Genomic DNA, 24,771 nt, shown 5'->3' with positions numbered 1-24,771 from the left:
AGCTTGTAGAAAGTTCTACTGTGTCAGAGGAGTGTGTGTGTTAACCACCAGTTTTCATTCCAAAGCTGTGGATGATCTTTTGGATATCCTGAAGCATCTGGAAGATGAGGCCAAGATCTTGAACTACAGTCTATATTCTATGGGAAGCCAATGTAAAAAGCACAGATTATCTGATCTGTTCCGCTAGTGATGGCACATATATGTTGAAAAAGACCAAAGAGAATTTGTCCACGTAGGACTCGACAAGTAAGAAGTTTTCCATCAGTACTTATTGAGTGCATTCCTCTAGAAAAGACCAAGCCATTTCAGTGCATTACCTCAGACCGCTGCCATTTCTCTCAGGTCAGACAGCAACATCTTGTGGTGTTGATTGCTGCAGGGATGAGAATGAATGTCTGTTCTCTATCCCCTGTGAAGAGTTCATCCATCATTGACAATAAAGCAGTTTTATTTCCATGTCCTACCAAAATAGATTGTGCTGGATCTGGAATATTAGCTTCAAGCAGATAAGCTAGTTGTAAGCTGATACATGAATGTTAGATGTGGTATACACAATACTACTGGGCATTATGTGCACAGTATTACTATTCCTTACATTTTGTGTAGATATAAAGTGTTAAAGTATTATGCTCTCCAATCAATTCTGTTCACCCGTTTCAAGGATCCCACAACTCTTTCGCTGTGAATACACTACCACCCTCCTTCGAAGGAAGGATGGTAATTAGGGTTTTGGGAGTTTACTAATGAAGTGTTGCACTGCATATGCAGCACTTCATTAAGCAAATTCCCCACCCCCGCGGCAACTTTGAAGTTTTCAACTTCGAAGTACCGGCTCGCATTTAGCAACAGCTCACCCACCTGAACTTCGAAGTGTCAGGGCAACTTCTAAGTCCCTTTACTCTTCAAAACTCTTCCCATTTGGTTTTGGGAAGAGGGGGCTTTTGAAATCCAGGGGGTGCTTTCGAAAGGCCCCCCCACCTACACCAGCGGCGTGCATTTTGAAAGCGGCACTTTCGAAACGCGCGGCTGCCATTATGCTAGTGAGGCGCTGCATATACATAGCATCACCTTATTAGCATCTGCCAAAGTGGCTCATTAGCATCCCCCTTTCGAAAGGGGGTGCTAGAGTAGCCACGGCCATTATGTAATAAATCTTTCCCAGCAATAAATTTCACAGATCAGTTTGGAGATCCAAAAGTTCCACAGATCCTTGTTAGCCACCAAGACCTCTAAAGAGTTACATAATACCATCCCTTTGAAAGAATCTCATAAATGCACTGGACACAATTACACATTTTTTAAAAAAAATTGAAAATGTGTATTAAATGTTTTTGTTTAAATACATAACTAAAATAGCCCTTTAAAAATAGAACTGCAAAAGTTTATATGGCCCAATTGAAGGTTCCTGAAATCCTTCTACAAATGTGGCTTTCAGCGGATTTTAAGGAATGCTTACATGCAGTTAATTTCATAGATAGTGTGCATACACAATGTTGTTTTATTTAAATGTAAATTTTTTAATCCAGAGGAAGTTATTTTCTAAAAGAAAATCCACAGTTGAAACATAACCCTTTGAGAATGTGTCTTATTCTCCTATAAGCACCTTAAAATGATTTGCATACAGTATAGGGAAAGTGGAACCAGATATATAAATTAGTATGGAATGTAACAATTCATACGTGCTGTTTTAAATACAGTCTAAGGGAACTGAAGTGTGTTCATCACAATAAGAAAATGCTATACTTGCAGATTAGACATTTGTTTTCTTCTCAAAGGATGGATTTCTGCTAATTTCATGTAAGGTCTTGAGAAAATGTCTTTCATCTTTTCCTGGTAAAGTCTCTCTGCTGCTAGTCCCGATTCATATTCTCGCTGCTTCTCTTCTTCCTCAGCAATATGGGTCTGCTGCTGATAGGTAATTTGAGCCTGCAGCTGCTCCCGATATTCCTTTGCCTCCTTCACTCGCCTGAAAATCATATGACAAATGTCTCATTTAAGGGATAACGACAGAAAATTAGCAGGTCAGACTTCTTCAGATATCATTGATTAATTTTTCATGAAATGCTACTTAAAACTCCTACTTGTTATCATCAACTATTATTCTAATTAACAACATTTTAATAAACTGTAAATTATCTGAGGCAACCTCTCTTTACTGTAGCTTATAAATCACAGGGTGCAATGATAGTGCTTAAGCAGACAATGATCTGTGAAAAATCACTAATCAAATGACAAATTTTGTGCTTTGCCCCCACAAAATCTGTGTAACTCTTTATCTAATACTGTAGCAAGGAAATGACACAGGATTATGCAGAATATAGTTGAATGTTAGGTTGAGGTCTTTGTCTACCTTTCATGCCGATAGTCCCCTAATATCCCATTTTCTCTTTTGTTTTGAGGATCTCTATTTTTGTACTTCCACCTAAGAAGGCAGGCTAAATATTCTTGCCATGGACTTATGCTAAAACTACTCTGAGAAATGGCTTGGAAGAAGAAAGTGTATTCTGGCCCAAGACCTGCACTTTACTGTTGCTATCCTCTAGAGTACTGTTTGAATAGCCCACTTACGTCAGGTATTTCTAAAGCACCTATCATCTTGGTACTGAAGTGTCAATAGTGTCCTCAAAACCAGTGGTTAATGAAGTGCAGTGTGAGCCATATGACAAGAGACTTTGCTTCGTGACATTGGGTGTCACCTTTGCGACAAAGTACAGCACATCTATTCTAAGTGCTATGGCCAGCACTTTTTCCTCCACAGTGTGTGACTGACACCAAACCCCAGAGATGGGCAGAGGGCTTTTCTGTTAATCATAAAACTGTAGCCAAAACACCATGGAAAGAAACACATACTGGTTCTGGAAGGAGAACTCAATCAATAAGCATCAGAGTGGGTAACACTATGGATATATGAATGAAATATTATGGATAGTAAAATGACACTGTAAAAGAAGCCCCATGTACATGACATGTAGAACAGGTGTACTCCAGAGAGTGCTAAGCACCTGTATTTTTTCCTCAGACAATAATAAGCTAGTGAGAATTTGTTCTGATGGTGTGATTTTCTGTTTCAATGCTTGAAAGCACTGTCAATATTCTTCAAGCACAGACAGAGTTTTGGAATAAATCAGAACATTCTAATTCTTACATTGAGTGGTTGAATTAATCTCTCTAAAAGCTCAAGTAACATTACAAACCTTAACTTTTTTAACAGGATTTAAGGAATAGACCTCTTACGACACAACATATGGGTATATACTTACTAAAAGCAACCAGTAAGCTCCAGACAATTACTCTTGGTGAAATACAACTGTGTAAGAACAATCAACTTTGTTCAGTATAGCATGACCGCTAATAAACAATCATTACCAAATTGGCTACACTGTGTAGCACTTGACAAGAAAATTTGTGCAGATAAAGCCCATTGCAATTACACAAATAACTCAGAATGAGATTTATTCAATTCTTAAGCATTTAAGGCCCAACTTTATGCCAAAACTTATTTACAGCAAAAGGAAAAAATACCTTGAATATTTTTCTTCTTCTATACAATTGAGCTCTTTAATGGCTTCGGCTAATAGTTCCTTGTCCTTAGCAAGTTCTTCTTGCTGTTTTGCATTTCTCTCCACTACAAAAGGAAAAATAAATGCAGTGCTAACCTTAGACAGATACAAACTTAAACCCAAATAGCTTATTCTAAGGGGCAAGCTTGCTGCTTCAGAAAGGGCACAAAAGCAATAGGAGTGCCACCTGCATCATTCACTAAAACAGGATTTCACATATACAGTTTCAGAACGTTCTGAAATTAGGGCTTACTCCTACAATTCTTACTTGATTCGCCTTTCTTCCACTGATGTCATGGAGATAACTGGTCAGAGTAAAGACTGTTTGTGTGGGGAAGGCTGTGGGATTGGGAACTAATGCAAATGCACTGTCTTATGTATTGTAATAGCCTCCACGCCGTGTGCGCACGATTCCTTTATGTAATCCTCATGCCTTCTATCAGTGCCATCCATTCATCCCTCATATGCACTGGGGACCAAATTCTACTTTCAGGGAAAGCATGTGCCACCCCAATTGACTAAGACAGGACTTGCATTCATTTTACCGAAGGCAATGCTTTGCCCACAGACTAGGCATATGTCTATATGGAAAGGGGGTTCGATATGCCACAATCGATCCCTCTGGGATAGGCCATTGACTTAGTACTCCACACTATTTCATGGAGTAAGGAACATCGGTGCAAGCCTGAAGAGCCCTGATCTACACCAGGGAACAAATTCGATCCTGATACGTCACTTCTAGCTATGCTAATGGATTGACTTTGTTCCTTGGTGTAGACCAGGCTTAATTGTGCTGAAATTCCTTACACTTCTCCTCAATCTGCAGTCGTCTTGTATCCAAGACATCTTTCATTAGCTGTTTCCTGGCTTCCTTTTCCAATCTCATTTGCTCAGCCTTCTTGGCCCAAGTCTTCTCCATCTCTTCCTCCAGAAGCTTGTCCATTTGTTTCTCTTGACGCTTCTCCTCTTCCAGTTGTTGAGCCAGATATTCCCGATACATCTGCTGCTCCTTGAGCAGCTCTTGCTACAAAACATGCAGAGCATATACACTTTCAATACATTAGTTCAAAAACCCATGGGAAAAAGACTGGGAGTATGCCTACACCTCATCTGAGAGCAAACTTCCCGGTTTGGGTCCATAGACTTACACAACTGTACCAAAAGCAGCTGCATAGATGTTGTGGCTCTGGCTGGAGTTCTCAAGGCACCCTTCCCCACTCCCATTTCGGACACCAAGCTGCCAGCTGAAGGTGCAGGGTCTACACAGCTGTTTTTAGTGCACTGTTAAAATTCAATATCTGTACCCTTCAGGTAAGGAGTTCGAGCTCACAATAAACAACTCATAGAGCTGAGATGCAGTTGCTATTGTGCTGGAAGGTATTAGTGACTGCCATGTACCCGTTCTTTGATGTATAAGTAATAAGAGAGGTGGCTGACACTGATGGGTCTGTAAATCAGAAGCAATGGTCCAGGGCAGTCTCTGGCTGGGTTTTGGTCTTTCAACAGCACCTCTTGGGGAGGTGACAGAATTGTGTGCTCACTCTGTGTCCAGTGACTCATGGGGTATTCAGTAGCACTCTGAAGGGCATGGCTCAAAAGTAAGTGGTTCACTAGCACAAAGAACAGGAAAGAGAGCCATTCACCTCAGGGCTCCTAGGCATTCTTTTAGGCAAGGGTGTAAGCTCCGCTCTCTTCCAGGTCTCTCCCTGGAAGGTGGAAAGCTCAGCACTTTGCTTTCTTCCCAGAGCTGCCCAGAAGGTAGCAAGGTTCTGTGTCAACTCCCTCCCTCCATCCTCCATTCCTGACTTGCAGGTGTGGCAGGGCAGGTCTCTCCAGGCCAGAGCAACTCCTTAACACCTTCCTGTCCAGTGCGGGTTCATGCACCCGCTCCTCACAACTCCATATTTCCCCCTGTCCGTTTTCCAATTTGTGACAAAATTAATAGGATCCTGCCTTTGACACTTAAAATGTTCCCTGAATTTTTGGAATTGGCGGGATGTAGGGTTCAAAAGTTACTGTATTACATACAAACAGAGAAATATCAAGTTGAATGTAGGCACTCACAAGCTGGGTCATTTATTGTAAAGTAAATTAAATTTGAATTTGAAGAAAGCTCAGTTCAAAATGATGACAAAAAGATCACATTATTACAGCTTTTCAAGAATGAAAACTTTTCTTCAGTGACATTAGGCTAAACTTCGCATTTCTGAAGAAATAGAGAAATAAAGTTTTGTAAATTATAATGTATATAAAGGAGCTAGACAGTAAATTTGAACACACTAGAATAATTTGATCCAGCATGATCTAATGCTATAACAACTCCCTGTAGTTCTCAAAACTCCTTAACTTTTTGTTATCAATCATCCCCTTTTTGTGGCTGCAGAAACTGAGGCACTGAGCAGTGAAGTGACTTGCCCGAAGTCACACAGCAGCTTTGTGGCAAATCCAGAAATAGAACCCAGATTAGTGAATGTTAGTACAAAAAGCTGTCTTCTAAAATACTCTATCATTGTTTTGAAGGGAGACTGCAGTGCTTTTAAATATGAAAAAGCCTCCTTAAAATCATAAGGTAAATCATTAACAGGATATGCAGATTCAGTCATACAAATACATGCATTTTCTAACCATAGATTCAAAACTGTTCTCTTTCAATTATCTGCCAGAATCTGAATGTAGGACTCTTTTTTCCTATAACAGCTAATAACTTCACCAGTCTTGTCAATGCCGCCCCACTGCCTTGTGGGTTATCCTGGGAAGGAGTAAGGCTAAGGGAGTAAACCCTGACAGAAAATTTGGAGGGGAGTCCTAAGGCGGTTCTGTGTCAGCTTCTGGCACTGTCCTGGCAACTCCTGCAGCTGAGCTGGTACCAAACGTAGAGGTTATCCTTTCCTTTGGACTATATAAGTAAAGCCGAGAGTGGGGACCTGGTGTCTGGGCAGCCCAAGGTCTCCGTAAAAATTGCCCAGGCTCGCACCTGGAGAGGTACTCCAGCATCACTTAACAGCGTTGAACCCACACGGGAGGCAACAGATACCGGTTATAAGCTCTTGCTCGATTGGCGTAGAGAACAAGTGCCAGGGATTGCTTCCAATGGTGGGAGAGATCATTGCATCTCATTGGACAGTCACCGCCCGCCTTAAACTGGGCAGCCCCCAGCCAGTAGGGTACTGTCTCACCACAGCTCACTTTCCTCACTGGGTGCATGAGGCTTAAGTTTCCCAAGCCTGACAAGTGACTGAAATGAGCACCAGGCAAACCAACAAGAAAATTATTAAGAAAAGGAAATCAGAGTTTCAAGCGTGCTTGTTGGAATGTACGGACCATGTTGACTGGTTTGACTGAAGATCTTCAGGACATCAGTGACACCCAAAAGACCACTGTCATCAACGAGGAACTGAAGAGGCTCCAAGCTGACATTGCCACTTTGCAGGAGATGCGACTCGCAGCTTCGGGATCGCTAAAGGAAAAGGACAACACCTTTTTCTGGCAGGGCAAAGCCCAAGAGGAACACAAGGAGCACGGTGTTGGCTTTGCCATCAGAAACACCCTTCTGCAAATGGTGGAAATAGTCACAGGCAGATCAGAAAGACTCCTTCAGGTCAAACTTCAAACCTGTGCCGGTCCCATCCACCTGATCAGCGCTTACGCTCCAACCCTGAACGCCACACCAGAAGCAAAGGACAAGTTCTATGATGAGCTCAGTGCCGCCATAGTGCAAATACTTGCTCGTGAACAACTGTACCTTTTGGGTGACTTCAATGCAAGAGTTGGAGCTGATCGTGACTGATGGCCCTCTTGCCTAAGTCACTTCGGTGTGGGAAAAATGAATGACAATGGACAACGTCTCCTCGACCTTTGCACGTACCACAATTTGTGCATCACAAACACATTTTTCCAAACCAAGCCACAGCACAGAGTGTCGTGGAGACACCCACGCTCGAAACACTGGGACCAATTAGACTTGGTCATCACCAGATGCAACAACCTAAAAAACATCCTCCTGACACGCAGCTACCATAGTGCCAACTGCGATGCAGATCATTTGTTAGTCTGGTCCAAGCTCAAGCTGAGACCCAAGAAGCTGCACCATTCTAAACCAACTGGAAGGCCCCACATTGATGCCAGAAAGACGGCAAACTCAGAAAATGCCAAAATGTTCAGAGAGACCCTTGAGGAGAATCTGCACAGCAGCCCTGGGGGTGCTGATGTGACATCCAGATGGCAGCACCTGAGGGACATAATCTACAATATGGCTTTGTCGGTGTTTGGAAGAAGAACTGGAAACACAAACGACTGGTTCAAAACTAACTCCGATGAGATGATTTCAGTCATCGAAAAGAAGTGTGCTGCACTTCTGAAGTATAAACGCTCACCGAGTCAGAGTACCCAGCAAGCACTCAGAGTAGCCAGAGAAATAGTACAGCAGACAGCCAGGCACTGTGCCAAGAACTACTGGCTTAAGCTATGCAGCAGTATCCAGACCTGAGCTGACTCTGGTAATCTCAGGGGAATGTACGAGGGCATAAAGAAGGCAGTGGGACCCATCCAGAACAAGATGGCACCTCTGAAATCCAAATCTGGTGAAGTCATCACTGACAAAGCCAAACAGATGGAGTGCTGGGTTGAGTACTACTCCGAGCTGTATTCATGCGAGAACACTGTGGTTGATACAGCCCTCAACACCATCGAGCTCCTGTCAGTCATGGATGAGCTGGACCAGGAACCAACTGTGGTCGAATTGAAGAAAGGTATTGACAGCACTGCAGTAGGAAAGGCCCCAGGCCAGGATGGTATACCACCAGTGGTAATCAAGTGTACCTTGAACACACTCCTGGAACCCCTACATCAGCTGCTGTGCCTACGCTGGAGAGAGGGTGAGGTTTCACAGGATATGCAGGACGCCGACATTGTAACCTTCTGTGAGAACAAAGGAGACAGAGTGACTGCAACAATTACCATGGAATCTCCCTCCTAAGTATCGCTGGTAAATTGTTCACTCATGTCATCCTCAGAAGACTCCAGAAGCTCACTGAGAGGGTGTATCCTGAATCCCAGTGCGGATTCCCCGCCGAGAGATCTACCATTGACGTGATCTTCTCCCTGAGGCAGCTGCAGGAGAAATTCAGGGAGCAGAGGAAGCCACTGTGTGTTGCCTTCATCGACCTGACCAAGGCTTTCGACTCGGTCAGTAGGGATGGACTGTTTAAGTTGCTCCACAAGATAGGCTGTTCACCACGGCTACTCAAGATGATCCAGTCTTTCCATGAAGACATGAGAGGAGCCATCTAATATGACAGCACATCATCAGATGCTTTCAGCATCAGGAGTGGCATCAAACAAGGATGCGTCCTTGCTCCGACATTGTTCGGGATCTTCTTCACGCTCCTCCTGAAGCATGCCTTTGGGTCCTCAACAGAGGGCATCTTTTTGCACACAAGATCTGACGGGAAACTGTTTAATCTTGCAAAGCTGAAGGCTAAGTCTAAGGTGCGGGAAGTGCTCATTAGAGACATGCTGTTCGCAGACGACGCTGCTGTAGTGACACACATAGAAGGCCAGCTTCAAAAACTGCTGGATCAGTTCTCCAAAGCATGCAAGGACTTCGGGCTTACCACCAGCCTAGAGAAGACAAACGTACTTGGTCAGGACATTGCTGAACCTCCATCAATCAGCACTGACAATTACACACTAGAGGTCATCCATGAGTTTACTTACCTTGGGTCCACCATCACTGACACCCTGTCGCTGGAGACTGAGCTAAACAGGAGGATCAGAAAAGCAGCCATAACTCTGTTCAGACTTAGCAAGAGAGTGTGGAACAACAACAAGCTGTACACTCACACCAAAATGCAAGTCTACAGAGCCTGCATCCTCAGCACCTTCCTCTACGGCAGTGAGTCTTGGACCTTGTATGCCTGTCAGGAAAAGAGGCTGAATGACTTCCACTTCCGCTGCCACAGGTGCATTCTTGGGATATCATGGAAGGACAGAGTGCCCAACAATGTCATCCTCGAGCAAGCTGGAATTTCAACCATGCATATCCTCCTCAGGCAGCAGCAGCTCCGCTGGCTTGGCCACGTCCACAGGATGAATGATGGAAGGATCCCAAAAGATATCCTGTATGGCGAGCTAGCCTCTGGCAAAGACCTCCCAGATGCCCCTAATTGCGCTACAGAGACGTCTGTAAGAGGGACCTCAAGGAGGTAGACATCGACCCAGATAGTTGGGAAGAGCTGGCAGACGACCGCAGCAGCTGGAAGCAGGAACTACACAAGAGCCTTCAGAAGGGCGAGATGAAGATCAGACTGCTGGCAGAGGAGAAGCAAGCCTGTAGAAAGGACAGCAAGGACCTGCCAGACACCCACTACATATGCAGCAGATGTAGCAAGGACTATCACTCTCATGTGGGCCTTCACAGTCACAGTCAATGCTGCAAATGACAATCTTAACTGGAGTTACAAAGGGCGCGATCCATAGTCTACGCAGACTGAAGGATGTTTGTCAATGCCAGAAGCTTTGTCAAAACATCCCACAGTTAGTAACACCAGTTCAGCTCCACCACTGCCAGCAATGCTGGGTACCACCAGCATTTTCGACTCCAAGTCATTACCTTTGCTCTGAACAGGATCTAACTGACAAGGTGCTTTAAATTCCAGTGGCAGACCTATACCTTGTCTATTCTACGGTTCCTGCAGTTACTTAACTTCAATAGACCTGAACCAGTGCTATGAATATAAGAAATATTTACAGAATTTCCCTTCCATGCACAAGCTTATAAACACCTTAAGCAGAATAAAGAGTGCTGTTCCTTGGTATACTTTAAAGCTAACCTGCAAACTTTTTTTTGTTTCCACTGGACTGTGAGTCTACTTGGTTTGTAATTTAAGAAACAGCAGGTTTCTTGAACTCAGATGTTTTCAGGAAACAAAAATATTTATTAGGATCTCAAATACCTTAACTGAAGAGTACAGATTTTGAACTTTAACAGAAACATCCTTTCAATACCAGGAAAAGAAAAAGGATATGAATAGCTGTTAAAATAATAATTTCACACAGCCTGATTAAAAAGAGAACTTGAATTTCTGAAGTAAAAAACAAGCAGAATTACCCTCTTTGACCTTTTTCTGTGGAAAATCCTTCAGGCTATCTTTATAAATCATAAACAAACAAAAGCCCAAAGGCATCATGCAAAACTAAAATGTAAGTGCTAGTGAACTTGCAGTAGAGACAGAAGTCAGAAGTCATGTTGTGCCATTTAAAACATTTCAACTGTGGACTCAAACTACACACACGTCTATATAGAGTGACAGATAATAACTAAAGATTTCAAACATTTTTAGTATTTTAATACATTTCAGTTCAGCTTAAATAAGATTTATTTTTCTCTGCAGTTATAAATATACAACATGCATGAAAATGGAGAAAGCTTAGCATTAGGCTGTCTAACCTATATTCCCAGCCAGACTGTGGAAAGCCCCAATAGTAACTGATTTATACACGGTGGAAGCAGCAGGTGGGTCAGAGCCGATTAGATTGTATGATCCTCTGGATTTCCAGTCCTTTGCCCTAGAGTTCTAATCTGGTCAAGTGCAAACCTAGCTTGTGATATTAATTTTAAAAGTAACAGAGAGGAAGCCATGCTAGTCTATACACTATCAAAACAAAAAGTAGTCAAGTAGCACTTTAAAGACTAGCAAAATAGTTTATTAGGTGAGCTTTCGTGGGACAGACCCACTTCTTCAGACCATAGCCAGACCAGAACAGACTCAAAATTTAAGGCACAGAGAACCAAAAACAGTAAGCAAGGATGACAAATCAGAAAAAGATAATCAAGGTGAGCAAATCAGAGAGTGGAGGGGTGGTGGGGGAAGGTCAAGAATTAGATTAAGCCAAGTATGCAGAGGAGCCCCTATAGTGACTATAGTGCAATGAATTATTAAAGACCTACAACCTATCCTTAATCAGGATGCCACGCTCCAGAAGGCCCTGGGTGACATGCCTGTTCTCTCCTACAGACAACCTCCCAAACTCATGAGGATCCTTACTAACAGCCACAGTCTGTACCCCAGGAATACCACTCCTGGAACCTTTCCCTGCAACAAAGCCCGCTGCCAGCTTTGTCCACATATCTTCTCTGGAAATACCATCACTGGACCTAACCAGGTTACTCACAGAAGCACGGGCATTTTCTCATGCTCCTCTACTAACATCATATATGCCATCATGTGCCAACAATGCCCAGATGCTTTGTATATTGGACAGACTTCTAACTCCCTTAGACAAAGGGTTAATAGGCACAAAGCAGACATCAAAACACTCCAGATCCACAAACCAGTTAGTCAACATTTTAATGGAATGGGGCATTCTATTAATGACCTAAAGGTATGTGTGTTACTGAAAAAGAACTTTCGCACCGTTCTTACTTGGTTTAAACCCGGACGGTAACTTTCTGAGTCACTATAGGGGCTCGTCTGCATACTTGGCTTAATCTAATTCTTGACCTCCCCCAGATCCCTCCACTCTCTGATTTGCTCACCTTGATTATCTTTTTCTGATTTGTCCTCCTTGCTTACTGTTTTTGGTTCTCTGTGCCTTAAATATTAGCCATGTCTACATGTGCCGGCTACTTCGAAGTAGCCGCGCCAACTTCGAAATAGCGCCCACCACGTCTACACGTGCCAGGCGCTATTTCGAAGTTGACATCGACGTAAGGCGGCAAGACGTCAAAATCGCTATCCTCATGAGGAGATGGGAATAGCGCCCTACTTCGACATTGAACATTGAAGTAGGGCACATGTAGCCGATGCGCGTCCCGCAACATCGAAATAGCGGGGTCCGCCATGGTGGCCATCAGCTGAGGGGTTGAGAGACGCTCTCTCCAGCCCCTGAGCTCAATGGTCGCCGCGTGCAGTGGCCCCTTAAAGGTCCCCGCCCCCTGCTTTCCTGTGCAGGAAGCTGAGAGAGTGTGCAGGCGGCAGCACAGCCACGCGGCCAGCCTGCATGCCCCTCTGCAGCCGCAGTCCACCACCCCCACAGCAATGGCTGCCCGCCAGCCCCCCAAGCAACCCCAGAGCACCCCCCCCAAGCGGAGCCTGGGCTCCCAGGCTGGCAGCCAGCTGGGGAAGAGGCAGCGGGGCCCCTCCTGGATGGAGGCCGAGCTCCAGGACCTGCTGGGGCTCTGGAGCGAGGAGGAGGTGCTCCAGGTAATGGGGAGCAAGAGGCGGAATGCGGATGCATTCGCTCAGCTGGCCGAGGGCCTGGCCACCTGGGTCACCCTGCCCGCACTCCTGACCACGTCAGGTGTAAGGTTAAGGAGCTGCGGCAGGGTTACACCGAGGCCCGGGATGTGGCCAGCCAATCTGGGGCCACCCCCATCATTTGCCCCTTTTACAGGGAGCTCAGGGAAATCCTGGGCCCCTGACACACCTCCTCCCTGCCAGCCACTCTTGACACCTTGGCCGATGAGCCCCAGCACGCCCCGGAGGCGGAGTCCGCCCCGGAGGCTAGCCCCGCACCCCAGGGGCCCCCCCAGGAGCCCACCCCTGGGACACCGGAGGAGGAGGAGGAGGGGGGATACTCCTCCAGCAACGGGAGGCTCCAGGTCGCCATCCCATCCCGGAGCTCCAGCTGGGCGTCCGCCCACAGGGTGTCCCCCGACCATGGGAGCGGACCGTCAGGTATGTACCCCCCCGGTGCACACCCCCAGGGTTGAGGAGCAGGGGCAACAGACATGACCAGGGCCCTCCACATGCCCAGATGACCATGGCCCCAAGGACAGCAGTGGCATGTCCCTCAGAAGTGTGCATCAGCCCCTGCCCCCCCAACAGGACAGTGCCATGCCCCATCCCTGGGGATGGGGGGAGCGGAACCTAGGGTCCCCCGGGGGGAGGGGGTGGGACACCTATCAGCAGCAGCAGCATCTCCTGGGGACGGGGATGGGGAACCAGCAGCAGAGGGGTGGGGGGACAAGGGCCACGGCTCGGGGCCCACACTAACGGCTGTCTCCACTCTTCTTCCCCCCCGTGTTCCGCAGCTGCACCATCGGAGGGACCGGAGAACACCAGCGAGGTGTCAGTGGTCCCGGAGAGCCCACCGGGGCCATCACTCCAGGCCAGCCCCTCAGCGGAGCACCGACCAGCCCCAGGGTGGGGACGACGGCGGACCCAGCACCACCCCCGGACGGCAACGGACCCCCAGCTGCTGGCTATCCTCCGGCGGCAGCTGGAGGTCTCGGAGCAGTGCCTGTGGGTGGAGGAGCGGCGCCTCCATCTGCAGGAGCGGGCGCTGGCCTGGTGCCAGGAGGCATGGGGGTCCTTTATGCGCACATTTGAGTGCATCGCAGACTACCTCGCCCCCCATGCCGCGCCAGCCGCCACTCTGCCCCCCCGCCTGTTCCACCCGCCGCTCCACCCGCTGCTCCACCCGCTGTCGCACCGCCGTCCGCCACCGAGGGGCCTTCCGCCGAGGGGGACCTGGGGCCTGCTGACACCTGCCGGCCATATCTGCCGGTCCGTCCGGCCCCAGCCAGCCCCGGCCAGGGCTGAGGCCGAGGCACGGGTCGCGGCCGCCCACCCCCAGTGCTGGACATTAGGGGGTGCGGGGCCCAGGACATGGGCCCCCCCCCTTTGTACATATCCCCTTTTACTTGTGTTGTATATAGTTTGTATTAGACCCGTTATTTTAGGATACCTGCCCCCCCATGTAAATAGTTCTCCCCTTCCTTGTGTTCCACTGTTTATTGGTTATCATATAATATATAATATTTATGTTTGTTGTAATAATATAATAATACAAATTCACCGTTTTGTGGTTTCACGAACAACAGGTCTATTTTTATTTGCAAGAAAAGTGGGGGGGGGTGCTCTTGGGTGCTCTGTGATGTGGGCGTAGGGGCAGGGAGTGTTGTGGAGAATGGTGGGGGTTCAGTGGGGGGCCTGCCAGCGTTCACGCCGCAGCCTCGTGGAAATGGGCCCGCAGGGCCTCCTGGACCCGGATCCCCTCGGCATCCACCTGGCAACTGGGGGCAGCGGGTGGCTGCACATCAGCCCTGCCAGCCTCCACAGCCCAGCCCTGAAAGAATGCCTCCCCCTTGCTCTCCACCAGGTTGTGGAGGGTGCTGCACGTGCCCACAATCTGGGGGATGTTGGTGGGGCCCGCATCAAGGCGGGTGAGGAGACACCTCCAGCGCCCTTTGAGGCAGCCAAATGTGTGCTCAACCACCTGGTGCTCGTGGTTCAGGCACATGTTGAAGCGCTCCTGCCTGGCTGACAGATGGCCCGTGTAAGGGTGCATGAGCCAGGGCCGGAGGGGGTACGCCGTATCTGTGACGACGCAGAGGGGCATCGTGGTGTACCCCACAGGGATCTCCTGCTGGGGGGATGTAGGTCCCCGCCTCCAGCCGGCGGCATAGGCCCAAATTCTGGAATACCCGGGCGTCGTGGGTGCTGCCAGGCCAGCCAACATATATGTCCAGGAAGCGGCCCCGGCTGTCCACCAAGGCCTGGAGGACCACTGAATGGTAGCCCTTCCTGTTCAAGAAGCGTCCTCCACTGTGCTCCGGGGCACAGATGGGGATATGGGTCCCATCCAGAGCCCCGAAGCAATTTGGGAAGCCCAGGGTGGCAAACCCCGTGATGGCGGCATCCGGGCCCCCAAGCCACACGAGCCTGTGGAGGAGCAGGGCGTTGATGGCGCGGACGACCTGCAGGGGAAGGACATGGGAGAGCACCAATGAGGGGTGTGCAGGGTGTGTCTGGCCCTCCCCCTCCAGGGCTCCCCTCCCCTCCCCTGCCAGGGCTCTCCTCCCCTCCCCTCCCCTCCCCTCCCCTGCCAGGGCTCCCCTCCACCCGCAGGGCTGCCTCCCCCTCCCCATGGGTCCTCTTACCTCCATGAGGACAGCCCCGACGGTGGCCTTGCTGACGCCAAACTGCTGGCCCACGGATCGGTAGCTGTCTGGAGTGGCCAGCTTCCAGACAGCGATGCCGACCCGTTTCTCCACGCTGAGGGCACGCTGCATGGTGGTGTCCTGGTGCCTCAGTGCAGGGGTGAGCCACTGGCAGAGCTCCAGAAATGTCTGCCGGCTCATATGAAAGTTCTGGAGCCAGCGGTCATCATCCCACTTGCCGAGGACCAGCCGCTCCCACCAGTCGGTGCTCGTGGGGTAGCTCCACAGCCGGCGGCGTGTGCAGCGGTGGTGGGGGGGCGGGGGGCTGCAGGGTCTGAGGTTGCTTCCTCCTCCCCTGGGGGCAGCTCCTCTTCTGTGACTAGAAGGTGGTCAGCTGCCTCCTGCATGGCATTGAGCAGGGCGAGCACTGCTCCTGCAGGGGCGGCTGGGTGGACGTCTGGTGGCTGCTGCTGCTGCTGCTGCAGGTCCATAACTGCTTCGCCGAGGTGTGCGTGCCTATGGCTCTGCAAACCACGTGCTGTGCAGGCTGAGTGTGTCTGGGAGGGGCCCTTTAAGCTATTTCGACGTAGCATACACGTGTAGACGTAGCCATTGAGTCTGTTCTGGTCAGGCTATGGTCTGAAGAAGTGGGTCTGTCCCACGAAAGCTCACCTAATAAACTATTTTGCTAGTCTTTAAAGTGCTACTTGACTGCTTTTTGTTTTGATCATTTTAAAAGGTTTCCCTCTGTCTTTAACATGACATCAGGTTCCTTTTGAAAAGCAGAGTGCAGGAAAAAAAAGAGTTCAAATATGCAGTCCAAAGACCTTAATATAAAAAGATTTCCAACCAACAAAATCAATTTATAAATAGAACAGGACTTGATTCTGATCTCACACATATGTAACTCCACTAAGGTCAATGGAATTAGTCCAGACTGGGAAATCAGATATTGTCTCACAATTTGAACATGATCAAATGCCCTTTGCCTTTACCTTTCTTTGCTTTTTGCCCTCTGTGTCTTCCTGGGATTCATGCAAAAGCCGTTCTAAGATCTTCATGTCTAGAGCAAGTTCTTCTTGTTTTTCCCGATTAAGACGATTCATCTTTGCCTGAGCTGAGTTAACCAATATGTCCCTGTGTTTCTTCTGTTTCTGTAATTTCTCCATCTGAACTTGCTCCTCTTCTAGTTTTAATAGCTTCCTTTCCTCTTCCTGCAACAATAAAAGAAGAGTAGCCAACTTGCAAAATCCCTGTATATCTTTAAAAGAAAATAATGGTTGGCCCTGGTTTAATTTGGACATGTAAAAGGGAAGATAAATATTGAAGATTATGGTTGCTGATGCTTGGGGATTTCAGATTTAATACTGTCATCTAATACAGTTGTTAAGGCATGAACATTTTAGTGTATTCTTCATTATAAATCACAATTTTCTTTCTAATTATCATGTTTGTTTCATTTCCAAGTTACTGGAAAAACTGTTGTTCTCTAAATACTAATGATGGGCAATGATTCATATGTTGCAAATCAAAGAGTAGCAGCAATTTATTATTTTTATCTGAACACTTTCCAACTTTTACACAAAAGAATTTTGTGTACAATAAATATTAACAATAGCCATTCATTCCCATGTTGTATATGTGCAACTGGTTGTTCCGTCCTAAGTGGTATACCTTACACTTGTCCTTACTGAATTTCATCATGTTACAAAACTGCCACATTTTCTTTCGTGAAAATGAGTTTAGAGCAGTATGCAAAGCCCATCTATTTTAATTTTTCCCCTAATGGAACATGATGGAAAAATAATTGAGTTTCGTTGTCTGGGTGCATCCTGAAAGGTGCCCTGGAACAAACAGAAGTTTTCCTATCTATGGTTTAAAATGACTGAACTGGCACAGGAACTGTTTACGGCTATATGGTAGGAATTTTTTGTCAGACCAAAGGGATCTGGCTGCTTTAAATACCCTTCATGAATTACAATTTGCATCTATCAAGTGCTCTGTATTATTTGTATTACAGCCATGCTTCAGGCCACACCCACGTTCATTGTGCTAGATGCTGTGGAAATACTGGCTGTTTTCAAAGCACCCTGAGGAAGCTGGTTGCCTGATTTACATTTTCTCTGAAAATCACGACCATATACTAGTAGATAGTCCCTTCCTCAAAGCTAGGCTGTGAGCATTTCTGTCACTGAAAACCAGCATAAAATGTTCTGTTCACTCCAAGATCAACTTTCAACCTGGCCCATCCCAGTCAGACTAAAATCATTTATTTTTCAACTTGTTTCTTCAGAAAAAAAATTATTAACACAGGTGAGCTTTGTAGCCTGCCTTGAAAATTAGCAAAAGATTCAAGTAAGGTTCATGCTAATCTAAATATCCATGCACAGCAAACCTTTAATTATGATCCTGCATTGATAATTATATTAAATTACCAGTAACTGAGCCTCTTCTTCTTTCAATCGCTTTGCCTCCCCTTTTTGAGCATCCAGTGCAGCTATCTGAGCATTAAGTACATTCAACATTTCTTGATTCTGTTCGGATCTTTTCTGGAAGTCCTCTTTCTCTCGCTTTTCCTTGGCCAATCGGTCCTGTTCCCAAAGCTCTGCAAATATCTGTTCCTCCCTTTTCTCTTGCTTCTTCAATTCTTCTTTAAGGGCCAGTTGGGCCAGTCGGTCTGAACACACCTCCTTCTGATGTCTCTGACTCCACTGTAAACGAACCTCTTCACAGTGTTCTCTAAGCATGTATGTAAAGGCAAAAAGAGTCATAAGATTACAAAGAAGGTAGCTTCGTGACTTTTGATGAAGACAGAGTCAAGGTCTAATGATCTGATTATAGAACGTGGACTCCGAAATTGCTTAATTCTAAAACTGGTTCTAACATCAACTTTTGCTAAGGCCTGAGAAAATCACTAAGAGCCTCATCCTGCACCAGGGAACTCAATAGGAATTTTTCCATTAATGGGAGAAGCAGCAAATTTTTAAGTTATATTCCCCAGTTTACCCATCTATAAAATGTGATACTAAATAAATATATATATATTCCAACATTTGTTAATAACTGCGAAGCTGGATCACATTCAGAAAATTATCAGCAGTGCTGGCATCTTTGTTATACTGTTCAAATATTAAGTATCATTCAATAAACAAGACACACACCTGTTCAATGCTATGACATCTATGAAATTTATAGCTTTCATTTTAGCTTTCATTTATTCACTGCAACTGAGTTATATAAAATTAATATTTTATCTTCAATTTAAGAGAAAAAATGGATATTTCAAGAACACCTGTGCTTGAATTTTTATAAGTGAACTCCAATTAATATCAATGTATGCTATCAATCTAAATTTAGTGTGAACAATATGCACGCATTTTAATTCACCCTGTAAACTTGTGCAGTTTCACTCTTCACCATTGACTTAATGTAAAAACAAAGAGGAAGGTAACAGATAATGGTGAATATTCATCATCTTGAAGAATTATCATCCTGAAGAGCATGTATGCATGTAATTAACTAAAAATATCCCACGTCATTTAATGCTCATAGGAAACAAACAATCTTCAACTGATTACAGTGAACTCTCTTTTAACCAGTGTTCAGTCTACTGCAATTCTCAAACAACTGGCACTAGGTGCCATCCTGGCACATAGGCCTCCTCCAGGGGGCTGTGCTGCTTGCAGCTGCCTCCCTGTCCCACTCCTCTCCTCCCACCCATTGGTTACAGGGGAGCAGAATCCAGCCACCGCCCAGGGAGCAGCACATGCCCAGCTGCCCCCAGTGGTGGGGCATTCGTGCACCAATGGCCCGGAACATGGCAGCCACACCGAGGAAGGCGCTGTGTTATCTGGGTGCGGTGGGCTGCTCTGGCTGGTGTGGGACCCCAGAAGCCCCTGTGAGCACCCCCGAGCACACAGCCGTGCTGAAGCTAGAGGTGGCTGGAGAGCAGAGCACAGACTTCAGGGGAGGGGACGCCCCACCATTCAGGGCAGGCGCGATAGGAGCAGGAGTGGTACAGAGAGGCCCCGTTGCAGGCTGCCTGGGAGAACGAGGTACCAGGGAAGAAGGGCAGACCAGCAGTGCAGCTGGCTGCAGGAGGAGCTGCCACACTAGCCAAGCCAGGAGCAGGAGGAGCTGACTACCCACCACGAGGCAGAGAAGAAGGAGCCAAGCGAGACCACTGTCCTGCAACAGAGGGTGACAAGAGCCCCCTGCAGGCAGGCATGGAGCCGCGTCAAGGAGTAGGGGAAGGCACCTCTCCACCACGCAGCATATTTGAATATCCAGCAACCTCTCAGTCCTGGTTGTGCTGGATATGAAAGAGTTTACTGTATTGCAGAACTTATTTAGGAATTCATTGTGATCACCTATATAGATAACCTATTTACTGTGTTTCAGGAACTACATATGACAACTTACTGATAGTTATTTATATAATGTGCAGTAATAATTTTTACATACATTGACTGTTTAGTCTGATAATTTGTATAGCAAAAATTCTTAAACAGTCAAACAACTATCTTACAGTGCTGCAGTTATCAGGATGGGAAATATAATTGTCATAACTTCAGTAATGGAAAATACCAAAGAATATCACATTACTTACTATTATTTCTCACCTAAAAACATAAAATTAAAATTTTGTTTGTCAGCCCTGAGAGTGGAAGTAATGTTGCTACTGACGACCTGTCCATTATGAACAATGGCCCTTCTGCATCTATTTTCATCTGCTAAGTATTGACAAGGAACATGGTGCTGTACAAAATACAAACACTTTCGCTGCTCCACTGAGGTTAGTCTAAATGAATGGAACCACACTAAATGAGATGCAGAATCACCAGTTGCCTCAAAAGACAGTTATACCTTAGATCCCACTCCTACAAGGGGATTCACATGCACAGATCCTTCCTTAGTCTTACACTGATTCTCATGAACTTTCGTGAAACTTTGCAGGCACATGCCCCTCTAAGCCTGTGTAATTCATTGCTGCTTGGTGTGGCATTCTGTCCCAGCTGGATATGGCCAAAATCTACTCTATACTTAGCTAAGAGCCATGTTACTTTTAAACTCATGCAGTAGAATCCCATGCATTGAGGTCCAGAGGTTTCAGATTTGAGCAGTTGGTATAGTATCCCATTCTGGAACTAGAATCAAATCTCCTCTTCAAATGAAAATATTGGGGTTCTGACATTTAAATTGTAATTTTAAAAAGAAAACACAGTTGGCATAGAAACATAAAGAAGGGCCAAATTTTTTTATTTCATATCCTGACCTTTTTTTGTGTTCACTTATGTGTGGCATGCCAGTTGATAACCTGGTCTTACTACAGTGCCACTACCACATCTGGGAAGGGAGCATGACGCTGTGGATAGGACATTGGACACCTACTCAGACCTAAGTCCATTTCCACCTCTGTAACAAAAGGATTGATATAATGCCCTGATGATTAATTCTGTTCTATAAAGTGCTCTGAAATTCAAGATAAGCACTAAGAATTATAAGTTGGGTCATAAAGTTCTGGCTGCATGTATGAAGTATCAAACAGCTATGAAATATTGGTTCCAGTTATCCTGCATTTTAGGTGTAGTTAACAACCTGCATTTTAACTTCTTGGTAGAATTCAATGATAAGACACTTAAAAATAATCATTATTTAAGAGAATAGTAGTCCAAAAGAAATATATAGTTCTTGTGATCTGAAAGATATTACCCTAAGGAAAACTATACTCCTTTAATACAAAGAGTTCAAGGGGTTCTCAGTAACAAGGGATTAAAAATAGTTATTGTATTTCACGCAATCTGAAATTAGTAATTTCAAGTAGTTAGTAGTTTCACACAACCTAAATTTAGAAGAATTCTCAAGGGGAAAAGGGAAAAAGTTTGCCATGGTTAGAATTTTAATATAAAATAACTTGATTCCATCAAAATAATTCATTCAAAGCAGCTTTTACAGTAACATATGAACATCTGCTCCCCCAGATGGCTGTTTTACCTCTTAGTGCTGTCCTAAGCCTCTTAACATTAAAAATGCAGACTGTACATAGTAATTTACAGAAGACAGAATACAAATTTACTTCTCTCACAGTGATTTATCCATTTAATAGAACTGAGACAAAATTGCTATGATAGCAACTTCCTCTGTAAAATGCTTGTAGTGTTAACACGAAGGGGGTTGGGAGTTGTAATATTTTTATGCAAATTCTGATTTTGTAATTTTCTCTAAAATATATCTTTGTCTGTAATTGATAGCCTGGGAAGGAAAGGAAAATGGAATGACTCAAAAATTAAAGTTCCAGTGATTTTTTTAAATCAAAGTTATAAAATTATATTTTAATAAATAACTAGGTCCAAAGAAGCAGAGATCAGCACCACCCTGCAAGTAACAAAGTTAGATGAGGCTGATGTTACACCATTACCCAGTTATTCAAAACATTTTCCTCTTTCTACAAACGTAATCTCCATCTTTCCTAGGTATACCTTCAGGCAGTTGTCCTTCATCCAGGTTCCAATCTCATTTAGGAATCAAGCTAGATAGGATAAAATGCTTCCAGAGATAGATATGAAAGAAATAAAACTTCTTGTACGCATTATTGCAAGGGACATAAAATGCTGATTAATTGGTTAAACAGTTAAACAATAAGTAAACCTACTGTTTAACCAATTAAAGGGGGGTGGTTGGGGGAGGCCACTGGATCTGGCCTGGAGCAGACTCCCTAGTGGGCCCCACCCCTCAATGTAGCTACACACACGGGCTGCTCCAGCCACACTGATGCACCCACCAGCTATGGCAGCCCCAAGGGGCTGGAGCAAAACCCTGCCTATGCCAGGAGGGGGACTGCTCCAGCTCCTACTGGTTAACCAGAACTATTTCAGGTGAGGCTTACTGGTTAGCCAGTTAACCTATAACATCCCTAATTATTACTCACTTATATTTGACTTTCTAATTTCTCACATTCGTCTCCTGTAGTTTGGTGAGCGAGATTAGAGAGAACATAAAGCTTAATAGAACGACACCCATGCTGAGATACAATTGGCAGTTACAAGCTTCTGAGAGTAGCCTAAGCAAAAGAACAGAAACCAACTCCACCTTGGTTCCTGCACTGGCTCTTCAGATAATCCAGGATTCAGCTCAAGGCCTTATTCTTCCTCTTCAAAACTTTCACATCTCTGAGCCCAAAATATCTCAAGAGTAACCTCTCTCTCCTGAACAGGCCATACCATAATTAATATAATGTGAAACAATGGAAATGCTGCTTGTGGGAACAGGGGACACAGTTTTAATTCTTGGGGGGACAGAGTACCCTATCAGAGATTAGAATGACATCAGCTCTGGACATTTCAACAGGAAGAAAATCTTTCTCCCCTATACCATGATACAAACCCCCTCCATTCGCTGGGGAAAAAGATAAAGACAAAAAATTGTAAGATACAAAGCTAACACACGATACTGGAAGAAAGAAGGAAGTTCCTGTCTTAGGAAGGAGATCAAAAGATAAGTCCATCTGTTGACAATTTGTGCTGGCTCTATTACCTTTTAAGGCATTTATGTAAAACTTACAGGTGAGAGAAGGGAATTCACTGATGAGCTGTACTTCCTTTCTACCAGCAAAGCCAGTGCAAAGAGTTACATGCAGTCAGGAAAGAAGTTTCAATGTGCAAAATGTCCTCCTGCAAAGACTATACCTCCCAGGAGATCCAGCAGGGTGAGAAAGCAGAAGGAGGGAAATGGCCAGAGTGTTCTTATGTCCAGGGCTGGATTAAAGGGCAGGCGATCTAGGTTACCACTGGCAACCAGGCTCAGTGTATTGTTTTTGAGAGAAGCAACAAAAGGAAGAATAGAATGTATGACATAAAATAGCTGTGTCTACACGTGCATGCTACTTCGAAGTAGCGGCACTAACTTCGACGTTAGGGGGCGAGACGTCAAAGTCGCTAACCCCATGAGGAGATAGGAATAGTGCCCTACTTCGACGTTCAACGTCGAAGTAGGGACAGTGTAGACGATCCGCGTCCCGCAACGTCGAAATTGCTGGGTCCTCCATGGCGGCCATCAGCTGGGGGGTTGAGAGACGCTCTCTCCAGCCCCTCAGCTCACTGGTGGCCGCACGGAGCGGCCCCTTAAAGGTCCCCTCCCCCACCCTGACTCTGCAGGAAGCTGAGGCAACGTGCAGGCTGCAGCCTGCACACGCGGCAAGCCTGCACAGCCATCAGCCACCCACCCAGCGGTGATGGCTAGCCAGGAGCCCCCCCAGCGCCCCCAGGGCACCCCCCCCAAGGGGAGCCAGGGCAGCCAGTCTGGAAAGCGGCAGCGGGGCCCCTCCTGGACGGAGCCCGAGCTGCGGGACCTGCTGGGGCTCTGGAGCGAGGAGGAGGTGCTCCAGGTAACGGGGAGCAAGAAGCGGAACGCGGATGCGTTCGCTCGGCTGGCCGATGGCCTGGCTGCCCGGGGTCACCCTGCCCGCACTCCTGATCATGTGAGGAGTAAGGTCAAGAAGCTGCGGCAGGGTTACGCCCGGGCCCGGGATGCGGCCAGCCGATCTGGGGCCGTCCCCGTCACTTGCCCCTTTTACAGGGAGCTCAGGGACATCCTGGGCTCCCGGCACACCTCCTCCCCTCCGGCCACCCTTGACACCTCGGCTGATGAGCCCCAGCAGGCCCTGCAGCCGGAGTCCGACCCAGAGGCAAGCCCCGCACCCCGGGGGCCCCCCCCGGAGGCCATCCCCGGGACATCGCGGCAGGAGGAGGAGGAGGAGGAGGAGGGGGGCTCCTCCTCCGCAGAATCCAGCCTGCAGATCCTCCTCCTGCCATCCCGGAGCAGCAGCAGGGCCTCTGACCCCCGGGGATCTCCGGACCGTGGGAGCAGACCCACAGGTAGGTACCCCTCTCTGGTGGACACCCCGGGGCTGGAGGGGCGGGGGTAACAGAGATGTGTCCAGGGCCCCCCACACGCTCACATGGCCATGGCCCCAAGGACACCAGGGCCATGGCCCTCACAGCACTGCAGCCATCAGCCCCTGCCCCCCCCACCCTGCATGACAGTGCCATGCCCCATCCCCGGGCCAGGGGGGAGCGGAACCTCGAGGGGCCCCCGGGCGGAGGGGGTGGGACACCCCGCAGCAGCAGCAGCATGTGATGGAGTGGGGGGAGTGCCAAAGGGAGACTCAGGCTACATATGAGCCACAAGAGCCGAAGAGCTCCCAGGGCCAAAGGAGGATCCTGGCGCTACAGCTGGCAGGTGACACCTCTGCCCTGAACAAACAGGAGGGAGGAGCCGAGCTGGCTTGGAATTGGGGGGCGAGGGCGGGGGCCACAGGTAGAGGCTAGG

General features: G+C 46.8%; 1 protein-coding gene across 1 annotated transcript in view; it reads right to left on the bottom strand.

The window, feature by feature from the left end:
* Positions 1 to 1,396: 1,396 nt before the first annotated feature.
* CFAP53 (cilia and flagella associated protein 53) overlaps positions 1,397 to 24,771 on the bottom strand; it is a 41,896-nt gene continuing 18,521 nt past the window's right edge. The window contains exons 4-8 of the mRNA XM_074995788.1: positions 17,880 to 18,183; positions 16,440 to 16,658; positions 4,368 to 4,584; positions 3,523 to 3,625; positions 1,397 to 1,966 (exon numbers count right to left, since the gene is read on the bottom strand). Of these exons, the coding sequence (XP_074851889.1) occupies positions 1,738 to 1,966; positions 3,523 to 3,625; positions 4,368 to 4,584; positions 16,440 to 16,658; positions 17,880 to 18,183 (1,072 nt within the window). The 3' untranslated portion in view covers positions 1,397 to 1,737. The remainder of the gene's footprint in view (positions 1,967 to 3,522; positions 3,626 to 4,367; positions 4,585 to 16,439; positions 16,659 to 17,879; positions 18,184 to 24,771) is intronic.

This window comes from Carettochelys insculpta, chromosome 5 (assembly GCF_033958435.1).
Source record: "Carettochelys insculpta isolate YL-2023 chromosome 5, ASM3395843v1, whole genome shotgun sequence".
Taxonomy (NCBI): domain Eukaryota; kingdom Metazoa; phylum Chordata; order Testudines; family Carettochelyidae; genus Carettochelys; species Carettochelys insculpta.
Note: the sequence above shows the minus strand (reverse complement) of the source record. Positions and strands in the feature narration are given on the sequence as shown.